Source organism: Lucilia sericata, unplaced genomic scaffold, assembly GCF_015586225.1.
Source record: "Lucilia sericata isolate MDLA Ls3-8-SP2 unplaced genomic scaffold, ASM1558622v1 Contig000294F_arrow, whole genome shotgun sequence".
NCBI lineage: Eukaryota > Metazoa > Arthropoda > Insecta > Diptera > Calliphoridae > Lucilia > Lucilia sericata.
In genome coordinates, this window is record NW_023994319.1 from 132,554 (window position 1) to 151,719 (window position 19,166).

The following is a 19,166-nucleotide window of genomic DNA, read 5'->3' on the forward strand; positions in this document are numbered from 1 at the left end:
CTAGAACTGAACTAAAACTGAACTTGAACTAGAACTGAACTTGAACTAGAACTGAACTAGAACTGAACTTGAACTAGAACTGAACTGAACTAGAACTGAACTAGAACTAGAACTGAACTAGAACTGAACTAGAACTGAACTAGAACTGAACTAGAACTGAACTAGAACTGAACTAGAACTGAACTAGAACTGAACTAGAACTGAACTAGAACTGAACTAGAACTGAACTAGAACTGAACTAGAACTGAACTAGAACTGAACTAGAACTGAACTAGAACTGAACTAGAACTGAACTAGAACTGAACTAGAACTGAACTAGAACTGAACTAGAACTGAACTAAACTAAACTGAACTAGAACTGAACTAGAACTGAACTAGAACTGAACTAGAACTGAACTAGAACTGAACTAGAACTGAACTAGAACTGAACGAACTGAACTAGAACTGAACTAGAACTGAACTAGAACTGAACTAGAACTGAACTAGAACTGAACTAGAACTGAACTAGAACTGAACTAGAACTGAACTAGAACTGAACTAGAACTGAACTAGAACTGAACTAGAACTGAACTAGAACTGAACTAGAACTGAACTAGAACTGAACGAACTGAACTAGAACTGAACTAGAACTGAACTAGAACTGAACTAGAACTGAACTAGAACTGAACTATAACTGAACTAGAACTGAACTAGAACTGAACTAGAACTGAACTAGAACTGAACTAGAACTGAACTAGAACTGAACTAGAACTGAACTAGAACTGAACTAGAACTGAACTAGAACTGAACCAGAACTGAACTAGAACTGAACTAGAACTGAACTAGAACTGAACTGGAACTGAACTAGAACTGAACTGAAACTGTACTAGATCTGAACTATAATGAATTTTATGTGAACTAGGCCAGGTATACTTTGAGGTAAGCACTCCAAACTGCAGGGTTTCTTATCTCATATACAATTCTATACAAATATCTCATAAATACTTCCTGCAACAAAAAAAAAATCGTTCGTATCATGCATTAATTGAAATCCTATCTATTTGTATATGGATTTGAATTTGAGTTTGATTATCAATTTTTTTTTCTACTTTTTCGATTTTGTTTGAAGGGGATGTTAAAAGGGACAATAGATTTCTATAGAGATTTTACTAGTAGATACATGGTACTATTTGGTTTAGTTTGTTTTTTTTTTTTCCTTTTTTTTTATTTTTTGACTTGATACCCATTGTATGGAAAATCAAGCATCAAAGAGGTCAATTTACATGTAAAGTTAGATGAAAATTGATGATGATGAGATCACAATGTGTTTTAGAATAATAGAAGAAATTGAATAGAAAACTAACTAAGAAATTGTTAAGGACATGACCGACAATATGTTGCCTTAAAATCGGCTAAATAATTTCCGATTTCCTTACTGTTTTACTTAAATGGGTAGTACGACTTTCTAGCAAAATCTTAATACTAAACATTACAGAAATTATATTAGAATGAATTTCATTCCTAAATAAATTTAATCTGTATCTAATACCAACTTAAATCACTGTGTTTGCTTATAGGGTAAACTCATAAAAAATTTATTTAATAAATAAATATGCAAATAATAAAACCAAAGTATATAACCTTTTAATGGATGTTTAAATAAATATAACCATTTTAAGGGTAAATAATTTGTTTATTACAATAGAAAAAAAAACACAGCTGTGACCAATGTAACATACATATCAATACCAGGAGTACGTTTCCAATCTTTGACATCTATTATATTTCTTCTTGTACAACAATCATTCTCGTTTTCATTTTATGCAAAAATTCTTTAAACAATCATCACATCAGATGACAACAATATCCATCCATCCATACATACACTTCTATATTCAAATAACTAATGCCAATAAGTACAATCCAATCCCGTTGACAGATGAAAAGAATGAGAACGTTTTGTTTGAATTTTCAAACCAGTTGAAGTAAAGAATAATAATTGCCCTCTTTTTTGTTCCTTATTAAGCAATTTTCTATTATTTTCTAAGTGATTTTTAGTACACCCATTTTTGGAAGTTCATATGCAGAAATGCTGAATATTGAAAGTAGAGCATATCAAATTTATTTGATTCTTTTAACTTTGTATGCTATTTTTCATGCTAAAAGTTTGTGTACAATTGGAAAATCAATAGCCAATAATACCCTAAAGATTTTGCAACATTTACTTTAATGCAAAAGTATTTAGGCTATCAAACACAGTAGTAAAAATATGATATAATACAAATGAATTAAAACTAGAACTGAACTAGGACTGAACTATAAACTGAACTAGAACTGAACTAGAACTGAACTAGAACTGAACTAGAACTGAACTAGAACTGAACTAGAGAACTGAACTAGAACTGAACTAGAACTGAACTAGAACTGAACTATAACTGAACTAGAACTGAACTAGAATGAACTAGAACTGAACTAGAACTGAACTAGAACTAAACTAGAACTAACTAGAACTGAACTAGAACTGAACTAGAACTGAACTAGAACTGAACTAGAACTAAACTAGAACTGAACTAGAACTGAACTAGAACTGAACTAGAACTGAACTAGAACTGAACTAGAACTGAACTAGAACTGAACTAGAACTGAACTAGAACTGAACTAGAAACTGAACTAGAACTGAACTAGAAACTAACTAGACTGAACTAGAACTGAACTAGAACTGAACTAGACTGAACTGAGAACTGAACTAGAACTGAACTAGAACTGAACTAGAACTGAACTAGAACTGAACTAGAACTGAAACTAGAACTGAACTAACTGAACTAGAACTGAACTAGAACTGAACTAGAACTGAACTAGACTGAACTAGAACTGAACTAGAACTGAACTAGAACTGACTAGAACTGAACTAGAACTGAACTAGAACTGAAACTAGAACTGAACTAGAACTTAACTAGAACTGAACTAGAACTGAACTAGAAACTGAACTAGAACTGAACTAGAACTGAACTAGAACTGAACTAGAACTGAACTAGAACTGAACTAGACGAACTAGAACTGAACTAGAACTGAACTAGAACTACTAGAACTGAACTAGAACTGAACTAGAACTGAACTAGAACTGAACTAGAACTGAACTAAACCTGAACTAGAAACTGAACTAGAACTGAACTAGAACTGAACTAGAACTGAACTAGAACTGAACTAGAACTGAACTAGAACTGAACTAGAACTGAACTAGAAACTGAACTAGAAACTGAACTAGAACTGAACTAGAACTGACTAGAACTGAACTTAGAAACTGAACTAGAACTGAACTAGAACTGAACTCAGAACTGAACCTAGAAAACGAACGAAACTGAACTAGAACGGAACTACGAACTGAACTAGAACTGAACTAGAACTGAACTAGAATCTGAACTAGAACTGAACTAAGAAACTGAACTAGAACTGAACTAGACTGAACTAGAACTGAAACTGACTGAACTAGAACTGAACTAGAACTGAATTAGAACTGAACTAGAACTGACCTAGAACTAAACTGAACTAGAACTGACCTAGAACTAGAACTGAACTAGATCTGAACTAGATCTGAACTAGAACTGAACTATAACTAAATAAAACTGAACTAGAACTGAACTAGAACTGAACTAGAACTGAACTAGAAAACTAGAACTGAACTAGAACTGAACTAGACTGAACTAGAACTGAACTGAACTGAACTAGAACTGAACTAGAACTGAACTAGAACTGAACTAGATCTGAACTAGAACTGAACTGGAACTGAACTAGAACTGAACTAGAACTAACTAAAACTGAACTAGAACTGAACTAGAACTGAAGTAGAATGAACTAGAACTGAACTAGAACTGAACTAGAACTGAACTAGAACTGAACTAGAACTGAACTAGAACTGAACTAGAACTGAACTAGAACTGAACTAGAACTGAACTAGAACTGAACTAGAACTGAACTAGAACTGAACTAGAATCTGAACTAGAACTGAACTGAACTGAACTAGAACTAAACTAGAACTAACTAAAACTGAACTAGAACTGAACTAAACTGAACTAGAACTGAACTAGAACTGAACTAGAACTGAACTAGAACTGAACTAGAACTGAACTAGAACTGAACTGAACTAGAACTGAACTAGAACTGAACTAGAACTGAACTAGAACTGAACTAGAACTGAACTAGAACTGAACTAGAACTGAACTAGAACTGAACTGAACTAGAAACTGAACTAGAACTGAACTAGAACTGAACTAGAACTGAACTAGAACTGAACTAGAACTGAACTAGAACTGAACTAGAACTGAACTAGAACTGAACTAGAACTGAACTAGAACTGAACTAGAACTGAACTAGAACTGAATAGAAGAACTAGAACTAGAACTAGAACTGAACTAGAACTAGAACTGAACTAGAACTGAACTAGAACTGAACTAGAACTGAACTAGAACTGAACTAGAATGAACTAGAACTGAACTAGAAATGAACTAGAACTGAACTAGAACTGAACTAGAACTGAACTAGAACTGAACTAGAAACTGAACTAGAACTGAACTAGAACTGAACTAGAACTGAACTAGAACTGAACTAGAACTGAACTAGAACTGAACTAGAACTGAGCTAGAACTGAACTAGAACTGAACTAGAACTGAACTAGAACTGAACTAGAACTGAACTAGAACTGAACTAGAACTGAACTAGAACTGAACTAGAACTGAAACTAGAACTAGAACTGAACTATAACTGAACTGGAACTGAACTAGAACTGAACTAGAACTGAACTAGAACTGAACTAGAACTAGAACTGAACTAGAACTGAACTAGAACTGAACTAGAACTGAACTAGAACTGAACTAAAACTGAACTAGAACTGAACTAGAACTGAACTAGAACTGAACTAGAACTGAACTAGAACTGAACTAGAACTGAACTAGAACTGAACTAGAATGAACTAGAACTGAACTAGAACTGAACTAGAACTGGACTAGAACTGAACTAGAACTGAACTAGAACTGAACTAGAACTGAACTAGAACTGAACTAGAACTAACTAAAACTGAACTACAACTGAACTAGAACTGAACTAGAACTGAACTAGAACAACTAGAACTGAACTGGAACTGAACTAGAACTTAACTAGAACTGAACTAGAACTGAACTAAAACTGAACTAGAACTGAACTAGAACTGAACTAGAACTGAACTAGAACTGAACTAGAACTGAACTAGAACTGAACTAGAACTGAACTAGAACTGAACTGAACTAGAACTGAACTAGAACTGAACTAGAACTGAACTGGAACTGAACTAGAACTTAACTAGAACTGAACTAGAACTGAACTAAACTGAACTAAAACTGAACTAGAACTGAACTAGAACTGAACTAGAACTGAACTAGAACTGAACTAGAACTGAACTAGAACTGAACTAGAACTGAACTAGAACTGAACTAGAAGAAGTAGAACTGAACTAGAACTGAACTAGAACTGAACTAGAACTGAACTAGAACTGAACTAGAACTGAACTAGAACTGAACTAGAACTGAACTAGAACTGAACTAGAACTGAACTAGAACTGAACTAGAACTGAACTAAACTGAACTAGACTGAACTAGAACTGAACTGGAACTGAACTAGAACTGAACTAGAACTAACTAAACTGAACTAGAACTGAACTAGAACTGAACTAGAACTGAACTAGAACTGAACTAGAACTGAACTAGAAACTGAACTAGAACTGAACTAGAACTGAACTGAACTAGAACTGAACTAGAACTGAACTAGAACTGAACTAGAACTGAACTAGAACTGAACTAGAACTGAACTAGAACTAGAACTGAACTAGAACTGAACTAGAACTGAACTAGAACTGAACTAGAACTGAACTAGAACTGAACTAGAACTGAACTAGAACTGAACTAGAACTGAACAGAACTGAACTAGAACTGAACTAGAACTGAACTAAACTGAACTAGAACTGAACTAGAACTGAACTAGAACTGAACTAGAACTGAACTAGAACTGAACTAGAACTGAACTAGAACTGAACTAGAACTGAACTAGAACTAGAATGAACTAGAACTGAACTAGAACTGAACTAGAACTGAACTAGAACTAGAACTGAACTAGAACTGAACTAGAACTGAACTAGAACTGAACTAGAACTGAACTAGAACTGAACTAGAACTGAACTAGAACTGAACTAGAACTGAACTAGAACTGAACTAGAACTGAACTAGAACTGAACTAGAACTGAACTAGAACTGAACTAGAACTGAACTAGAACTGAACTAGAACTGAACTAGAACTGAACTAGAACTGAACTAGAACTGAACTAGAACTGAACTAGAACTGAACTAGAACTGAACTAGAACTGAACTAGAACTGAACTAGAACTGAACTAGAATGAACTAGAACTGAACTAGAACTGAACTAGAACTGAACTAGAACTGAACTAGAACTGAACTAGAACTGAACTAGAAATGAATAGAACTGAACTAGAACTAGAACTGAACTAGAACTGAACTAGAACTGAACTAGAACTGAACTAGAACTGAACTAGAACTGAACTAAACTGAACTAGAACTGAACTAGAACTGAACTAGAACTGAACTAGAACTGAACTAGAACTGAACTAGAACTGAACTAGAACTGAACTAGAACTGAACTAGAACTGAACTAGAACTGAACTAGAACTGAACTAGAACGGACTAGAACTGAACTAGAACTGAACTAGAACTGAACTAGAACTGAACTAGAACTGAACTAGAACTAACTAAAACTGAACTACAACTGAACTAGAACTGAACTAGAACTGAACTAGAACTAAACTAGAACTGAACTGGAACTGAACTAGAACTAACTAGAACTGAACTAGAACTGAACTAAAACTGAACTAGAACTGAACTAGAACTGAACTAGAACTGAACTAGAACTGAACTAGAACTGAACTAGAACTGAACTAGAACTGAACTAGAACTGAACTAGAACAGAACTACAACTGAACTGGAACTGAACTAGAACTTAACTAGAACTGAACTAGAACTGAACTAAAACTGAACTAAAACTGAACTAGAACTGAACTAGAACTGAACTAGAACTGAACTAGAACTGAACTAGAACTGAACTAGAACTGAACTAGAACTGAACTAGAACTGAACTAGAACTGAACTAGAACTGAACTAGAACTAAAACTGAACTAGAACTGAACTAGAACTGAACTAGAACTGAACTAGAACTGAACTAGAACTGAACTAGAACTGAACTAGAACTGAACTAGAACTGAACTAGAACTGAACTAGAACTGAACTAGAACTGAACTAGAACTGAACTAGAACTGAACTAGAACTGAACTAGAACTGAACTAGAACTGAACTAGAACTGAACTAGAACTGAACTAGAACTGAACTAGAACTGAACTAGAACTGAACTAGAACTGAACTAGAACTGAACTAGAACTGAACTAGAACTGAACTAGAACTGAACTAGAACTGAACTAGAACTGAACTAGAACTGAACTAGAACTGAACTAGAACAGAACTAGAACAGAACTAGAACAGAACTAGAACAGAACTACAACTGAACTGGAACTGAACTAGAACTGAAATATAACTGATATTAATTAGATATGACTTATATTTCCGAATAAATTTCTTAAATTTATAAGAATTTAAATAAACGAACTGTTTAACGAATCTCAGTTAGGAAAATAATAAAGAAGGTTACACAAGTGTCTTTTAACTGTCAGACAATGTTCGGTAATAATTTATAAAATTGGCCATTTAAAATATGAACGGCTTTTCATATTTCATATAATTTAAACAAATTTGGATAATAACTGCACAACCTTTTTTTCCACCCTTGATATTCAAATAATTTATATTTATATTGACTACTAGTAAATAACAACCCCACTCCGTTACGAATTTTCAGTAATAATAAAGGAAATCTTGTCATATTTCCTACATAATTTAAATAAATGTATAAGGAAAATATTTCAATATAAATATTTGACAGTATTTTCAAAATGTTTTGGAATAATAAACACAATTTTTACGCTTAACAAAACTTCCTTAAAAAAAGGCGTCATACCACTCCTTTTCGTGTGCGTGTAGATGTGGATGATACATTTTGTCGTACGTTGCACAATAGACACTCTTGACTTTTACAGACATATAAGTTTTTTGTCTACTTTCACATGTCCTTTCCAGAAAATGCGTCATATCATCATAATCATAAATGCTGTATAATATACAAAGTTTTCCTTTCAATAAAACTACGAACAGAATATGAATAGAAATAAATTTGAAAACTTTAGACCATAGCGAAAGTATTTGAAGACAATTGTTAGAAAATAGAAAAATACAAAAGAAATTGTTCACATTATAACGGCTGTCTACTTATGTTTAGTGATGTGGGAAGAAACATCATCAAAACAATACCATGAACAGGGACGAGAAAAAAAGGGCAATCAGCCGATTATAATGTTTCATACATATAAATTTACTACAGTACTTGAATTTTGTCTAACAACAAGTAAATCAGCTTAATATGCCTTAAAGCTAATGTCACTTACTGTATCAAACTATCATCACATTTGTAGTATTTTTTCTCCGGTATCCTAGCAGCAGTTCAGTGAAATAAGTAGTTGGCCGAAACCATAATGACATTGATTTTGACTTATATTTATGCGGTTGAATAAATTTTAATGAAAAACTTTATTTAAGCCTCTTATACAAATGTGCATGAGTAATAATAAGCTAAAAGTAAATTGAAAAAAAAAGAGCAAAACACGAATAGGAATACTCTTTATGGGGGGTAGTTCCATTTCACCCCAAACTAAAAGAAAAAATAAAACGCAATTCACATTTCATCATACTTATTCACTTTTACTTTATTTCCCTCCCTCCTACGTATGATGAATTGTCAAATGATGACGACAGTTAAATGATTTGTAGCGAATTTTCCTACAACTACAAAAAAAGAGAGCAGTAAAACGAAAATAGCTACCAACAGGTTGATAGCATTATCAATCATTCATAACTACATACAGTCGTCAAATGTCATTTTGGTAATTTTGTGTTTGAAATTTGTAAAATCGCTAATCGATTAAGAATTTGAGCAATGATGTGTGTGGTTGTACTCACTCATGTGACAACTTAATAATTTTAAATGTTATTTTGGTTCACAAACTTTTACTAATTATAATAAAATCAATCATTTACATACATTTAGCTGCATATAAGATTTTATTTACAACTTAATCAATTGTTAACCGCAACATACTGCGATTTGTTAAATGGACTCAGTTTATTTGATTAATTTGTCACAAATTTAAGTCATCAGGGTGATTTGTAAGCAAAATTAAATTCTAGTTCAGTTCTAGTTTAGTTCTAGTTCAGTTCTAGTTCAGTTCTAGTTCAGTTCTGGTTCAGTTCTAGTTCTAGTTCAGTTCTAGTTCAGTTCTAGTTCAGTTCTAGTTCAGTTCTAGTTCAGTTCTAGTTCAGTTCTAGTTCAGTTCTAGTTCAGTTCTAGTTCAGTTCTAGTTTCAGTTCTAGTTCAGTTCTAGTTCAGTTCAGTTCAGTTCTAGTTCAGTTCTAGTTCAGTTCTAGTTCAGTTCTAGTTCAGTTCTAGTTCAGTTCTAGTTCAGTTCTAGTTCAGTTCTAGTTCAGTTCTAGTTCAGTTCTAGTTCAGTTCTAGTTCAGTTCTAGTTCAGTTCTAGTTCAGTTCTAGTTCAGTTCTAGTTCAGTTCTAGTTCAGTTCTAGTTCAGTTCTAGTTCAGTTCTAGTTCAGTTCTAGTTCAGTTCTAGTTCAGTTCTAGTTCAGTTCTAGTTCAGTTCAGTTTTCTAGTTCAGTTCTAGTTCAGTTCTAGTTCAGTTCTAGTTCAGTTCTAGTTCAGTTCTAGTTCAGTTCTAGTTCAGTTCTAGTTCTAGTTCAGTTCTAGTTCTAGTTCAGTTCTAGTTCTAGTTCAGTTCTAGTTCAGTTCTAGTTCAGTTCTAGTTAGTTCTAGTTCAGTTCTAGTTCAGTTCTAGTTCAGTTCTAGTTCAGTTCTAGTTCAGTTCTAGTTCAGTTCTAGTTCAGTTCTAGTTCAGTTCTAGTTCAGTTCTAGTTCAGTTCTAGTTCAGTTCTAGTTCAGTTCTAGTTCAGTTCTAGTTCAGTTCTAGTTCAGTTCTAGTTCAGTTCTAGTTCAGTTCTAGTTCAGTTCTAGTTCAGTTCTAGTTCAGTTCTAGTTCAGTTCTAGTTCAGTTCTAGTTCAGTTCTAGTTCAGTTCTAGTTCAGTTCTAGTTCAGTTCTAGTTCAGTTCTAGTTCAGTTCTAGTTCAGTTCTAGTTCAGTTCTAGTTCAGTTCTAGTTCAGTTCTAGTTCAGTTCTAGTTCAGTTCTAGTTCAGTTCTAGTTCAGTTCTAGTTCAGTTCTAGTTCAGTTCTAGTTCAGTTCTAGTTCAGTTCTAGTTCAGTTCTAGTTCAGTTCTAGTTCAGTTCTAGTTCAGTTCTAGTTCAGTTCTAGTTCAGTTCTAGTTCAGTTCTAGTTCAGTTCTAGTTCAGTTCTAGTTCAGTTCTAGTTCAGTTCTAGTTCAGTTCTAGTTCAGTTCTAGTTCAGTTCTAGTTCAGTTCTAGTTCAGTTCTAGTTCAGTTCTAGTTCAGTTCTAGTTCAGTTCTAGTTCAGTTCTAGTTCAGTTCTAGTTCAGTTCTAGTTCAGTTCTGGTTCAGTTCTAGTTCAGTTCTAGTTCAGTTCTAGTTCAGTTCTAGTTCAGTTCTAGTTCAGTTCTAGTTCAGTTCTAGTTCAGTTCTAGTTCAGTTCTAGTTCAGTTCTAGTTCAGTTCTAGTTCAGTTCTAGTTCAGTTCTAGTTCAGTTCTAGTTCAGTTCTAGTTCAGTTCTAGTTCAGTTCTAGTTCAGTTCTAGTTCAGTTCTAGTTCAGTTCTAGTTCAGTTCTAGTTCAGTTCTAGTTCAGTTCTAGTTCAGTTCTAGTTCAGTTCTAGTTCAGTTCTAGTTCAGTTCTAGTTCAGTTCTAGTTCAGTTCTAGTTCAGTTCTAGTTCAGTTCTAGTTCAGTTCTAGTTCAGTTCTAGTTCAGTTCTAGTTCAGTTCTAGTTCAGTTCTAGTTCAGTTTTAGTTCAGTTCTAGTTCAGTTCTAGTTCAGTTCTAGTTCAGTTCTAGTTCAGTTCTAGTTCAGCTTTCTAGTTCAAGTTCTAGTTCAGTTCTAGTTCAGTTCTAGTTCAGTTTAGTTTTCGTTCTAGTTCAGTTCTAGTTCAGTTCTAGTTCCAGTTCTAGTTCAGTTTCTATTTCAGTTCTAGTTCAGTTTCTAGTTCAGTTCTAGTTCAGTTCTATTTCAGTTCTAGTCTCAGTTCTAGTTCAGTTTCTAGTTCCGTTCTAGTTCAGTTCTAGTTCAGTTCTAGTTCAGTTCTAGTTCAGTTCTAGTTCAGTTCTAGTTCAGTTCTAGTTCAGTTCTAGTTTCAGTTCTAGTTCAGTTCTAGTTCAGTTCTAGTTCAGTTCTAGTTCAGTTCTGCGTTCAGTGTCTAGTCAGTTCTCGTTCAGTTCTAGTTCAGTTCTAGTTCAGTTCTAGTTCAGTTCTCGTTCAGTTCTAGTTCAGTTCTAGTTCAGTTCTAGTTCAGTTCTAGTCAGTTCTAGTTCAGTTCTAGTTCAGTTCTAGTTCAGTTTCTAGTTCAGTTCTAGTTCAGTTCTAGTTCAGTTCTAGTTCAGTTCTAGTTCAGTTCTAGTTCAGTTCTAGTCAGTTTCTAGTTCAGTTCTAGTCGTTTCAGTCTAGTTCAGTTCTAGTTCTAGTTCAGTTCTAGTTCAGTTCTAGTTCAGTTTCTAGTTCAGTTCTAGTTCAGTTCTAGTTCAATTCTAGTTCAGTTCTAGGTTCAATTCTAGTTCAGTTCTAGTTTCAGTTCTAGTTCTAGTTCAGTTCTAGTTCAGTTCTATTTCTGATTTAGTTCTAGTTTCTGTTTTAGTTTCTAGTTCAGTTTCTAGTTCAGTTTCTAGTTCAGTTCTAGTACGTTCTAGTTCAGTTCTAGTTCAGTTCTAGTTCAGTTCTAGTTCAGTTCTAGTTCGTTCTAGTGCAGTTCTAGTTCAGTTCTAGTTCAGTTCTAGTTCAGTTCTAGTTCAGTTCTAGTTCAGTTCTAGTTCAGCTTCTAGTTCAGCTTATAGTTCAGTTCTAGTTCATTTCTAGTTTCAGTTCTAGTCAGTTCTAGTTCAGTTCTAGTTCAGTTCTAGTTCCGTTTGTAGTTCAGTTCTAGTTCAGTTCTAATTCAGTTCTAGGTCAGTTCTAGTTCAGTTCTAGTTCAGTTCTAGTTTAGTTCTAGTTTAGTTCTAGTTCAGTTCTGGTTTAGTTCTAGTTCAGTTCTAGTTCAGTTCTAGTTTAGTTCTAGTTCAGTTCTAGTTTAGTTCTAAACTAGAAAAACTAGTTCATTTCGAATTCATTCCTCTTTCAGTTCTAGGTAGACTGGAAAACCTACATACCTATATATATGTATTTAAACTCCAAAAATCGCAAAATTTTTTTGGCGCTTTTTGTCTTATGAAAAATATTTTACAGTGAAACTTCAAAGCTTCTCCTCCCCTTAAGCACCATTGAACTTTTCGTTATGAAAAATTCCAAAAATAAATAACCATTACCTTTTAATTACATGTTTTCCCAAAAACTTTTTCTCTCATCTTGCAGCAGACTGTAAGTCTGACCTTTCAACTAATGACGTGTTAATAATGCAAAGATTTTTCATAATAATTTTCTCAGATCAAAGTGCTAGTGCTGGCATAAAAGATGAAAATAAGACGATGTCGTCAAGTAAATTATTCATAAAAATTAATTTACTCTATTAGTCAAATAAATAGCCTTAAGCTAAACCAAACCAAAGTTTAGGCCAAAAAGACTGAAAAAAGTTTATAGAAAAGCATAAATGTCCTTTCAGCAAAATTAACACAAAAGCGGCTGCAGACGGTGTGTAACGTAGAAAAAGTTTAAATAATAAAAAAGAAACAGATTCAATATTAATTAAATGTCATTGGCCATTAAGGAGAAACCTTTAAAGAAAGAAAACAGCGCAACTTTGTTGCTTTATAATTTTTCATGGCAACGGAAGAAACTTTATCCTTAGTCTTTTTAAAGCTAACTAGAAGGGAGAGGACAAATTTTATTAGAAAGTAAGAAATAAGAAATGAACTTCTTTATTTTACTATAAACTTATTGTTGTTGTTTAGATTTTATTACTTTAACATCAGGTGGGTGTTTTTTTGTTCACAGAAAAAAAAACAACTTTACAAAGGTAACATCATTAGACATTGATTAAATTGTTATTTATACAACTCTTGAGCTGTTAAAATTAAACTTTGCTAATGTAACTAAACTCCCCTAAAGTGTTGCTAATTGTGTGATGCAGTGGCGCAAACAAACGCAATATCCCGGCAAAGACAAAATAATGAGAGAACATTATCAACATCGCACTTTTTCTATGCTTTTTAATATAGTTCTAATGGATATTTAATTAATTTAAATTTTTTTTCTCTTTTACAGGTTCGCCGGAAATGGCTTTTATACATGCTTTGGCTGCTGCCACTGTTACTAGTTTCATAGCTCGTGCCTGTCGTGATGGTCAGCTGGCATCGTGTGGTTGTTCTAGTGGTTCAAGACCCAAACAGTTGCACGATGATTGGACCTGGGGTGGTTGTGGTGATAATTTGGAATATGCATACAAGTAAGTTTGTGTATATTTTTTATTACCGTTTAATATTTGTTTATGGATTTTTTTTTTTATTAATATTGGAAATATTTGTTTAAGAGTGTATTTTTTTCATATAATTTAATTTGTTAATTAATTAATTGATTTAATGTTTATAGAGATACTATTATTGTATAGAGAGCTTATAAAAATACTACTTAAATTAATTAACATTATGTGTGGAAACAAAAGTATATAAACAGATCAATTAATTGAATAATAAATTGTCTTTTTTTTTAAATGAATGAAAGCTCAAAATGTTGAAGGGAATATAAAAGAGCTAATATGTATAAAGAAACTATGTTTCGCCTCAACCGTTAAGTTGTAAAAGTCAGCTCCGAACTACAAATAATCAAAATTCTTATGTGGCTGCTTCTCGAAAATAGTGCAATTACATACATTAGCAGTTCTAGTTCAGTTCTAGTTCAGTTCTAGTTCAGTTCTAGTTCAGTTCTAGTTCAGTTCTAGTTCAGTTCTAGTTCAGTTCTAGTACAGTTTCTAGTTCAGTTCTAGTTCAGTTCTAGTTCAGTTCTAGTTCAGTTCTAGTTTCAGTTCTAGTTCAGTTCTAGTTCAGTTCTAGTTCAGTTCTAGTTCAGTTCTAGTTCAGTTCTAGTTCAGTTCTAGTTCAGTTCTAGTTCAGTTCTAGTTCAGTTCTAGTTCAGTTCTAGTTCAGTTCTAGTTCAGTTCTAGTCAGTTCTAGTTCAGTTCTAGTTCAGTTCTAGTTCAGTTCTAGTTTCAGTTCTAGTTCAGTTCTAGTTCAGTTCTAGTTCAGTTCTAGTTCAGTTCTAGTTCAGTTCTAGTTCAGTTCTAGTTCAGTTCTAGTTCAGTTCTAGTTCAGTTCTAGTTCAGTTCTAGTTCAGTTCTAGTTCAGTTCTAGTTCAGTTCTAGTTCAGTTCTAGTTCAGTTCTAGTTCAGTTCTAGTTCAGTTCTAGTTTAGTTCTAGTTCAGTTCTAGTTCAGTTCTAGTTCAGTTCTAGTTCAGTTCTAGTTCAGTTCTAGTTCAGTTCTAGTTCAGTTCTAGTTAGTTCTAGTTCAGTTCTAGTTCAGTTCTAGTTCAGTTCTAGTTCAGTTCTAGTTCAGTTCTAGTTCAGTTCTAGTTCAGTTCTAGTTCAGTTCTAGTTCAGTTCTAGTTCAGTTCTAGTTCAGTTCTAGTTCAGTTCTAGTTCAGTTCTAGTTCAGTTCTAGTTCAGTTCTAGTTCAGTTCTAGTTCAGTTCTAGTTCAGTTCTAGTTCAGTTCTAGTTCAGTTCTAGTTCAGTTCTAGTTCAGTTCTAGTTCAGTTCTAGTTCAGTTCTAGTTCAGTTCTAGTTCAGTTCTAGTTCAGTTCTAGTTCAGTTCTAGTTCAGTTCTAGTTCAGTTCTAGTTCAGTTCTAGTTCAGTTCTAGTTCAGTTCTAGTTCAGTTCTAGTTCAGTTCTAGTTCAGTTCTAGTTCAGTTCTAGTTCAGTTCTAGTTCAGTTCTAGTTCAGTTCTAGTTCAGTTCTAGTTCAGTTCTAGTTCAGTTCTAGTTCAGTTCTAGTTCAGTTCTAGTTCAGTTCAGTTCTAGTTCAGTTCTAGTTCAGTTCTAGTTCAGTTCTAGTTCAGTTCTAGTTCAGTTCTAGTTCAGTTCTAGTTCAGTTCTAGTTCAGTTCAGTTCTAGTTCAGTTCTAGTTCAGTTCTAGTTCAGTTCTTGTTCAGTTCTAGTTCAGTTCTAGTTCAGTTCTAGTTCAGTTCTAGTTCAGTTCTAGTTCAGTTCTAGTTCAGTTCAGTTTTAATTTAGTTCTAGTTCAGTTCTAGTTCAGTTGTAGTTCAGTTTTAGTTCAGTTCTAGTTCAGTTGAGACTTCAGTAGGGTATTAGATTATCGGCCCTGCTGGTTTGCTTTTCTTTCTTTTTTTTTTTTTTTTGAATTTTAAATATAATTTCACGTAAAAAACATTTTCATGGATATTAGTAGAAAAATATAGATAGGTTTATTTTGTTAACAAAATAATATGAAAAGTTTTGTTTAAAAACAAAGGGAAAATATTGACCACTATATGTATACAATGTTAAAATTGTGAGTTTGTAGGAGTATTAAGCGGGTTCGCGAAAAATCTTCCGTTTTTGGGCTTTAGAAGTATGATTGTATTGGTATTGATGGAGCAGCAAGGAACATTTTAGAATTTGTTCTTGATTCTCTACCAACGTATTAAGACAATATCATCTTGTTATGAGTCTGCCCACTAGTCGTCTTTTGAACATATAGTGGAATACATGAACTTTCACATCACTTTAGAAATAACCTGAAATTTCAGGTCAGTCTAATATATCAGTATATTTTAATAAATTATTATTCGTTTGTATAGAAAACGTTACCTTTTATTTACATATGTATATGGGCAATTACCAAAGTTTTTTGATAACTTGAAAATTAAAATAAATTCTAGATCCAAGACCTCAGTTTATATTTTAATAAAATATTTTACCAAATAACTTATTTGGATTTAGTTCTTAAATGAAAATTTTTTTGACAATTGCCCATATACATGTATTTCATTATTAAAAAAATCAAATTTTCAAATGTGAAAAAAACATGTATGTAAATTAAATTTCATGTTACTGCACGAGTAACTTTTCACTACAAACAAAAATATTTTCATACTTTTTTTTCATTAAAAAAAGTATTATTTTCATATAAAATTTTTTTTGTGGCATGTAGGTTTTTGTGGTTAAACACATTGGCCACTAAATTCATTTTGGTGTATAAAAATTTAACTCATAAGTTTTATTAAAAGTATACAATATTTTAATTCAGTTTTGGGTGCAAACTGAACATCTCGCCAAACAATAGACACGATGTTCGACATCAATCACAGGGAATGCGTTTCGTAAATTTCAGGCGTTATAGGTGGTAATAGGTTGTGCTTGGAAAGATGAGTATAACAGAGTGTTTTGGTCCCAACCTAACAGATTGTATAAACCTTTTCCAGTTTTCAGATCTTCTTTAAAACAACATTAAAATCTCCTCCTCAACAATAAGGAAATAATGACTTCTCTTGAACTAATTGCGAAACAAAAAATAAAAATCATAAATAAGACAAACTGCTTATGATCAGCAGTTTTCTGTCGGAAATTTTGCTTCTTAGGAAATAATTTTTCCCTCCTAAGAATATGTAGGGTATTGAAGAAACCACTATTCCCGAAGTTTATTTTCACATAAAACACACACTATATACACACTTATATTTCATTTGCAATAAAATAAATCCTGAATTACTATTCGTTCTTTTCTGCCAACACTCTTCCTATTTTGGCAGGTATGGATGGGCATTAAATTGATTTATATTTTTTAATCCTGTGTAAAAAGTTACAACAGAATGATTGCTGTGATTTATAAACGTTTTTTCGTTGCCAGCCACAAAATCTACTTAAATGAATAAAAATAAAAATCACAATGGTAGTAAAAAAAGAGAGTTCATGTTATCCTTAGCCGTTATCGGTCACTGTCTATGATTATCCTGCTTACATACACACATATTTAATATAAATTAGTTTTGTTTTTGTTTTATTACATTAATGAGTCTGATGTATGAGTATAAATAAATATTTTGCATTTAAATTAAATGAATTGTAAAATTATATTTACAACCTGTTATAAATTATTATGCCTGCTGTTCAAAGGGCAATTTCAGGTCAGTCAAGTTCAGTCCGTCTATCCTTTGCTAGTCTACTGTTTTTGGCTATATACACTTTTTTTATTATACTGTCTAGAGATTTGTGGTGTGAATTATTAAAATTATTGCGGTTAAATTGACTTTAATTGAATTTTTATATTTTGTAGTTTGTAAATAAAATGAAATTAATTGCATTGCAATTTTTTTCCAGAACTATAGACAAAAGTATTTAAAAGTTACGAGGATTATTATGGCAGTTTATTTAGAGTTGTCAATAACTTTCTCCATAGAAAAGTTATTTTGAAACAGATCAAGCTTCTACTATACTCTAGTTCAGTTCTAGTTTCTGTTCTAGTTGTGTTCTAGTTTTGTTCTAGTTCTGTTCTAGTTCTGTTCTAGTTCTGTTCTGTTCTATTCTAGTTCTGTTCTAGTTCTGTTCTAGTTCTGTTCTAGTTCTGTTCTAGTTCTGTTCTATTTCTGTTCTAGTTCTGTTCTAGTTCTGTTCTAGTTCTGTTCTAGTTCTGTTCTATTTCTGTTCTATTCTGTTCTAGTTCTGTTCTAGTTCTGTTCTAGTTCTGTTCTAGTTCTGTTCTATTTCTGTTCTAGTTTCTGTTCTAGTTCTGTTCTAGTTTCTGTTCTAGTTCTGTTCTAGTTCTGTTCTAGTTCTGTTCTAGTTCTGTTCTAGTTCTGTTCTAGTTCTGTTCTAGTTCTGTTCTAGTTCTGTTCTAGTTCTTTCTAGTTCTATTCTAGTTCTGTTCTAGTTCTGTTCTAGTTCTTTCTAGTTCTGTTCTAGTTCTGTTCTAGTTCTGTTCTAGTTCTGATCTAGTTCTGTTCTAGTTCTGTTCTAGTTCTGTTCTAGTTCTGTTCTAGTTCTGTTCTAGTTCTGTTCTAGTTGTGTTCTGTTCTAGTTCTGTTCTAGTTCTGTTCTAGTTCTGTTCTAGTTCTGTTCTAGTTCTGTTCTAGTTCTGTTCTAGTTCTGTTCTAGTTCTGTTCTAGTTCTGTTCTAGTTCTGTTCTAGTTCTGTTCTAGTTCTGTTCTAGTTCTGTTCTAGTTCTGTTCTAGTTCTGTTCTAGTTCTGTTCTAGTTCTGTTCTAGTTCTGTTCTAGTTCTGTTCTAGTTCTGTTCTAGTTCTGTTCTAGTTCTGTTCTAGTTCTGTTCTAGTTCTGTTCTAGTTCTGTTCTAGTTCTGTTCTAGTTCTGTTCTAGTTCTGTTCTAGTTCTGTTCTAGTTCTGTTCTAGTTCTGTTCTAGTTCTGTTCTAGTTCTGTTCTAGTTCTGTTCTAGTTCTGTTCTAGTTCTGTTCTAGTTCTGTTCTAGTTCTGTTCTAGTTCTGTTCTAGTTCTGTTCTAGTTCTGTTCTAGTTCTGTTCTAGTTCTGTTCTAGTTCTGTTCTAGTTCTGTTCTAGTTCTGTTCTAGTTCTGTTCTAGTTCTGTTCTAGTTCTGTTCTAGTTCTGTTCTAGTTCTGTTCTAGTTCTGTTTCTAGTTCTGTTCTAGTTCTGTTTCTAGTTCTGTTCTAGTTCTGTTCTAGTTCTGTTCTAGTTCTGTTCTAGTTCTGTTCTAGTTCTGTTCTAGTTCTGTTCTAGTTCTGTTCTAGTTCTGTTCTAGTTCTGTTCTAGTTCTGTTCTAGTTCTGTTCTAGTTCTGTTCTAGTTCTGTTCTAGTTCTGTTCTAGTTCTGTTCTAGTTCTGTTCTAGTTCTGTTCTAGTTCTAGTTCTGTTCTAGTTCTGTTCTAGTTCTGTTCTAGTTCTGTTCTAGTTCTGTTCTAGTTCTGTTCTAGTTCTGTTCTAGTTCTAGTTCTGTTCTAGTTCTGTTCTAGTTCTGTTCTAGTTCTGTTCTAGT

The 19,166-nt window shown here is 33.0% G+C and overlaps 1 protein-coding gene across 1 annotated transcript in view; it reads left to right on the plus strand.

Moving 5' to 3' along the window:
* The window catches only part of LOC119603332 (protein Wnt-5), a 117,184-nt gene that overhangs the window by 48,918 nt on the left and 49,100 nt on the right, over positions 1-19,166 (plus strand). Inside the window, 1 exon segment of the mRNA XM_037955336.1 lies at positions 13,498-13,678. Coding sequence (XP_037811264.1) covers positions 13,498-13,678 — 181 coding nt within the window.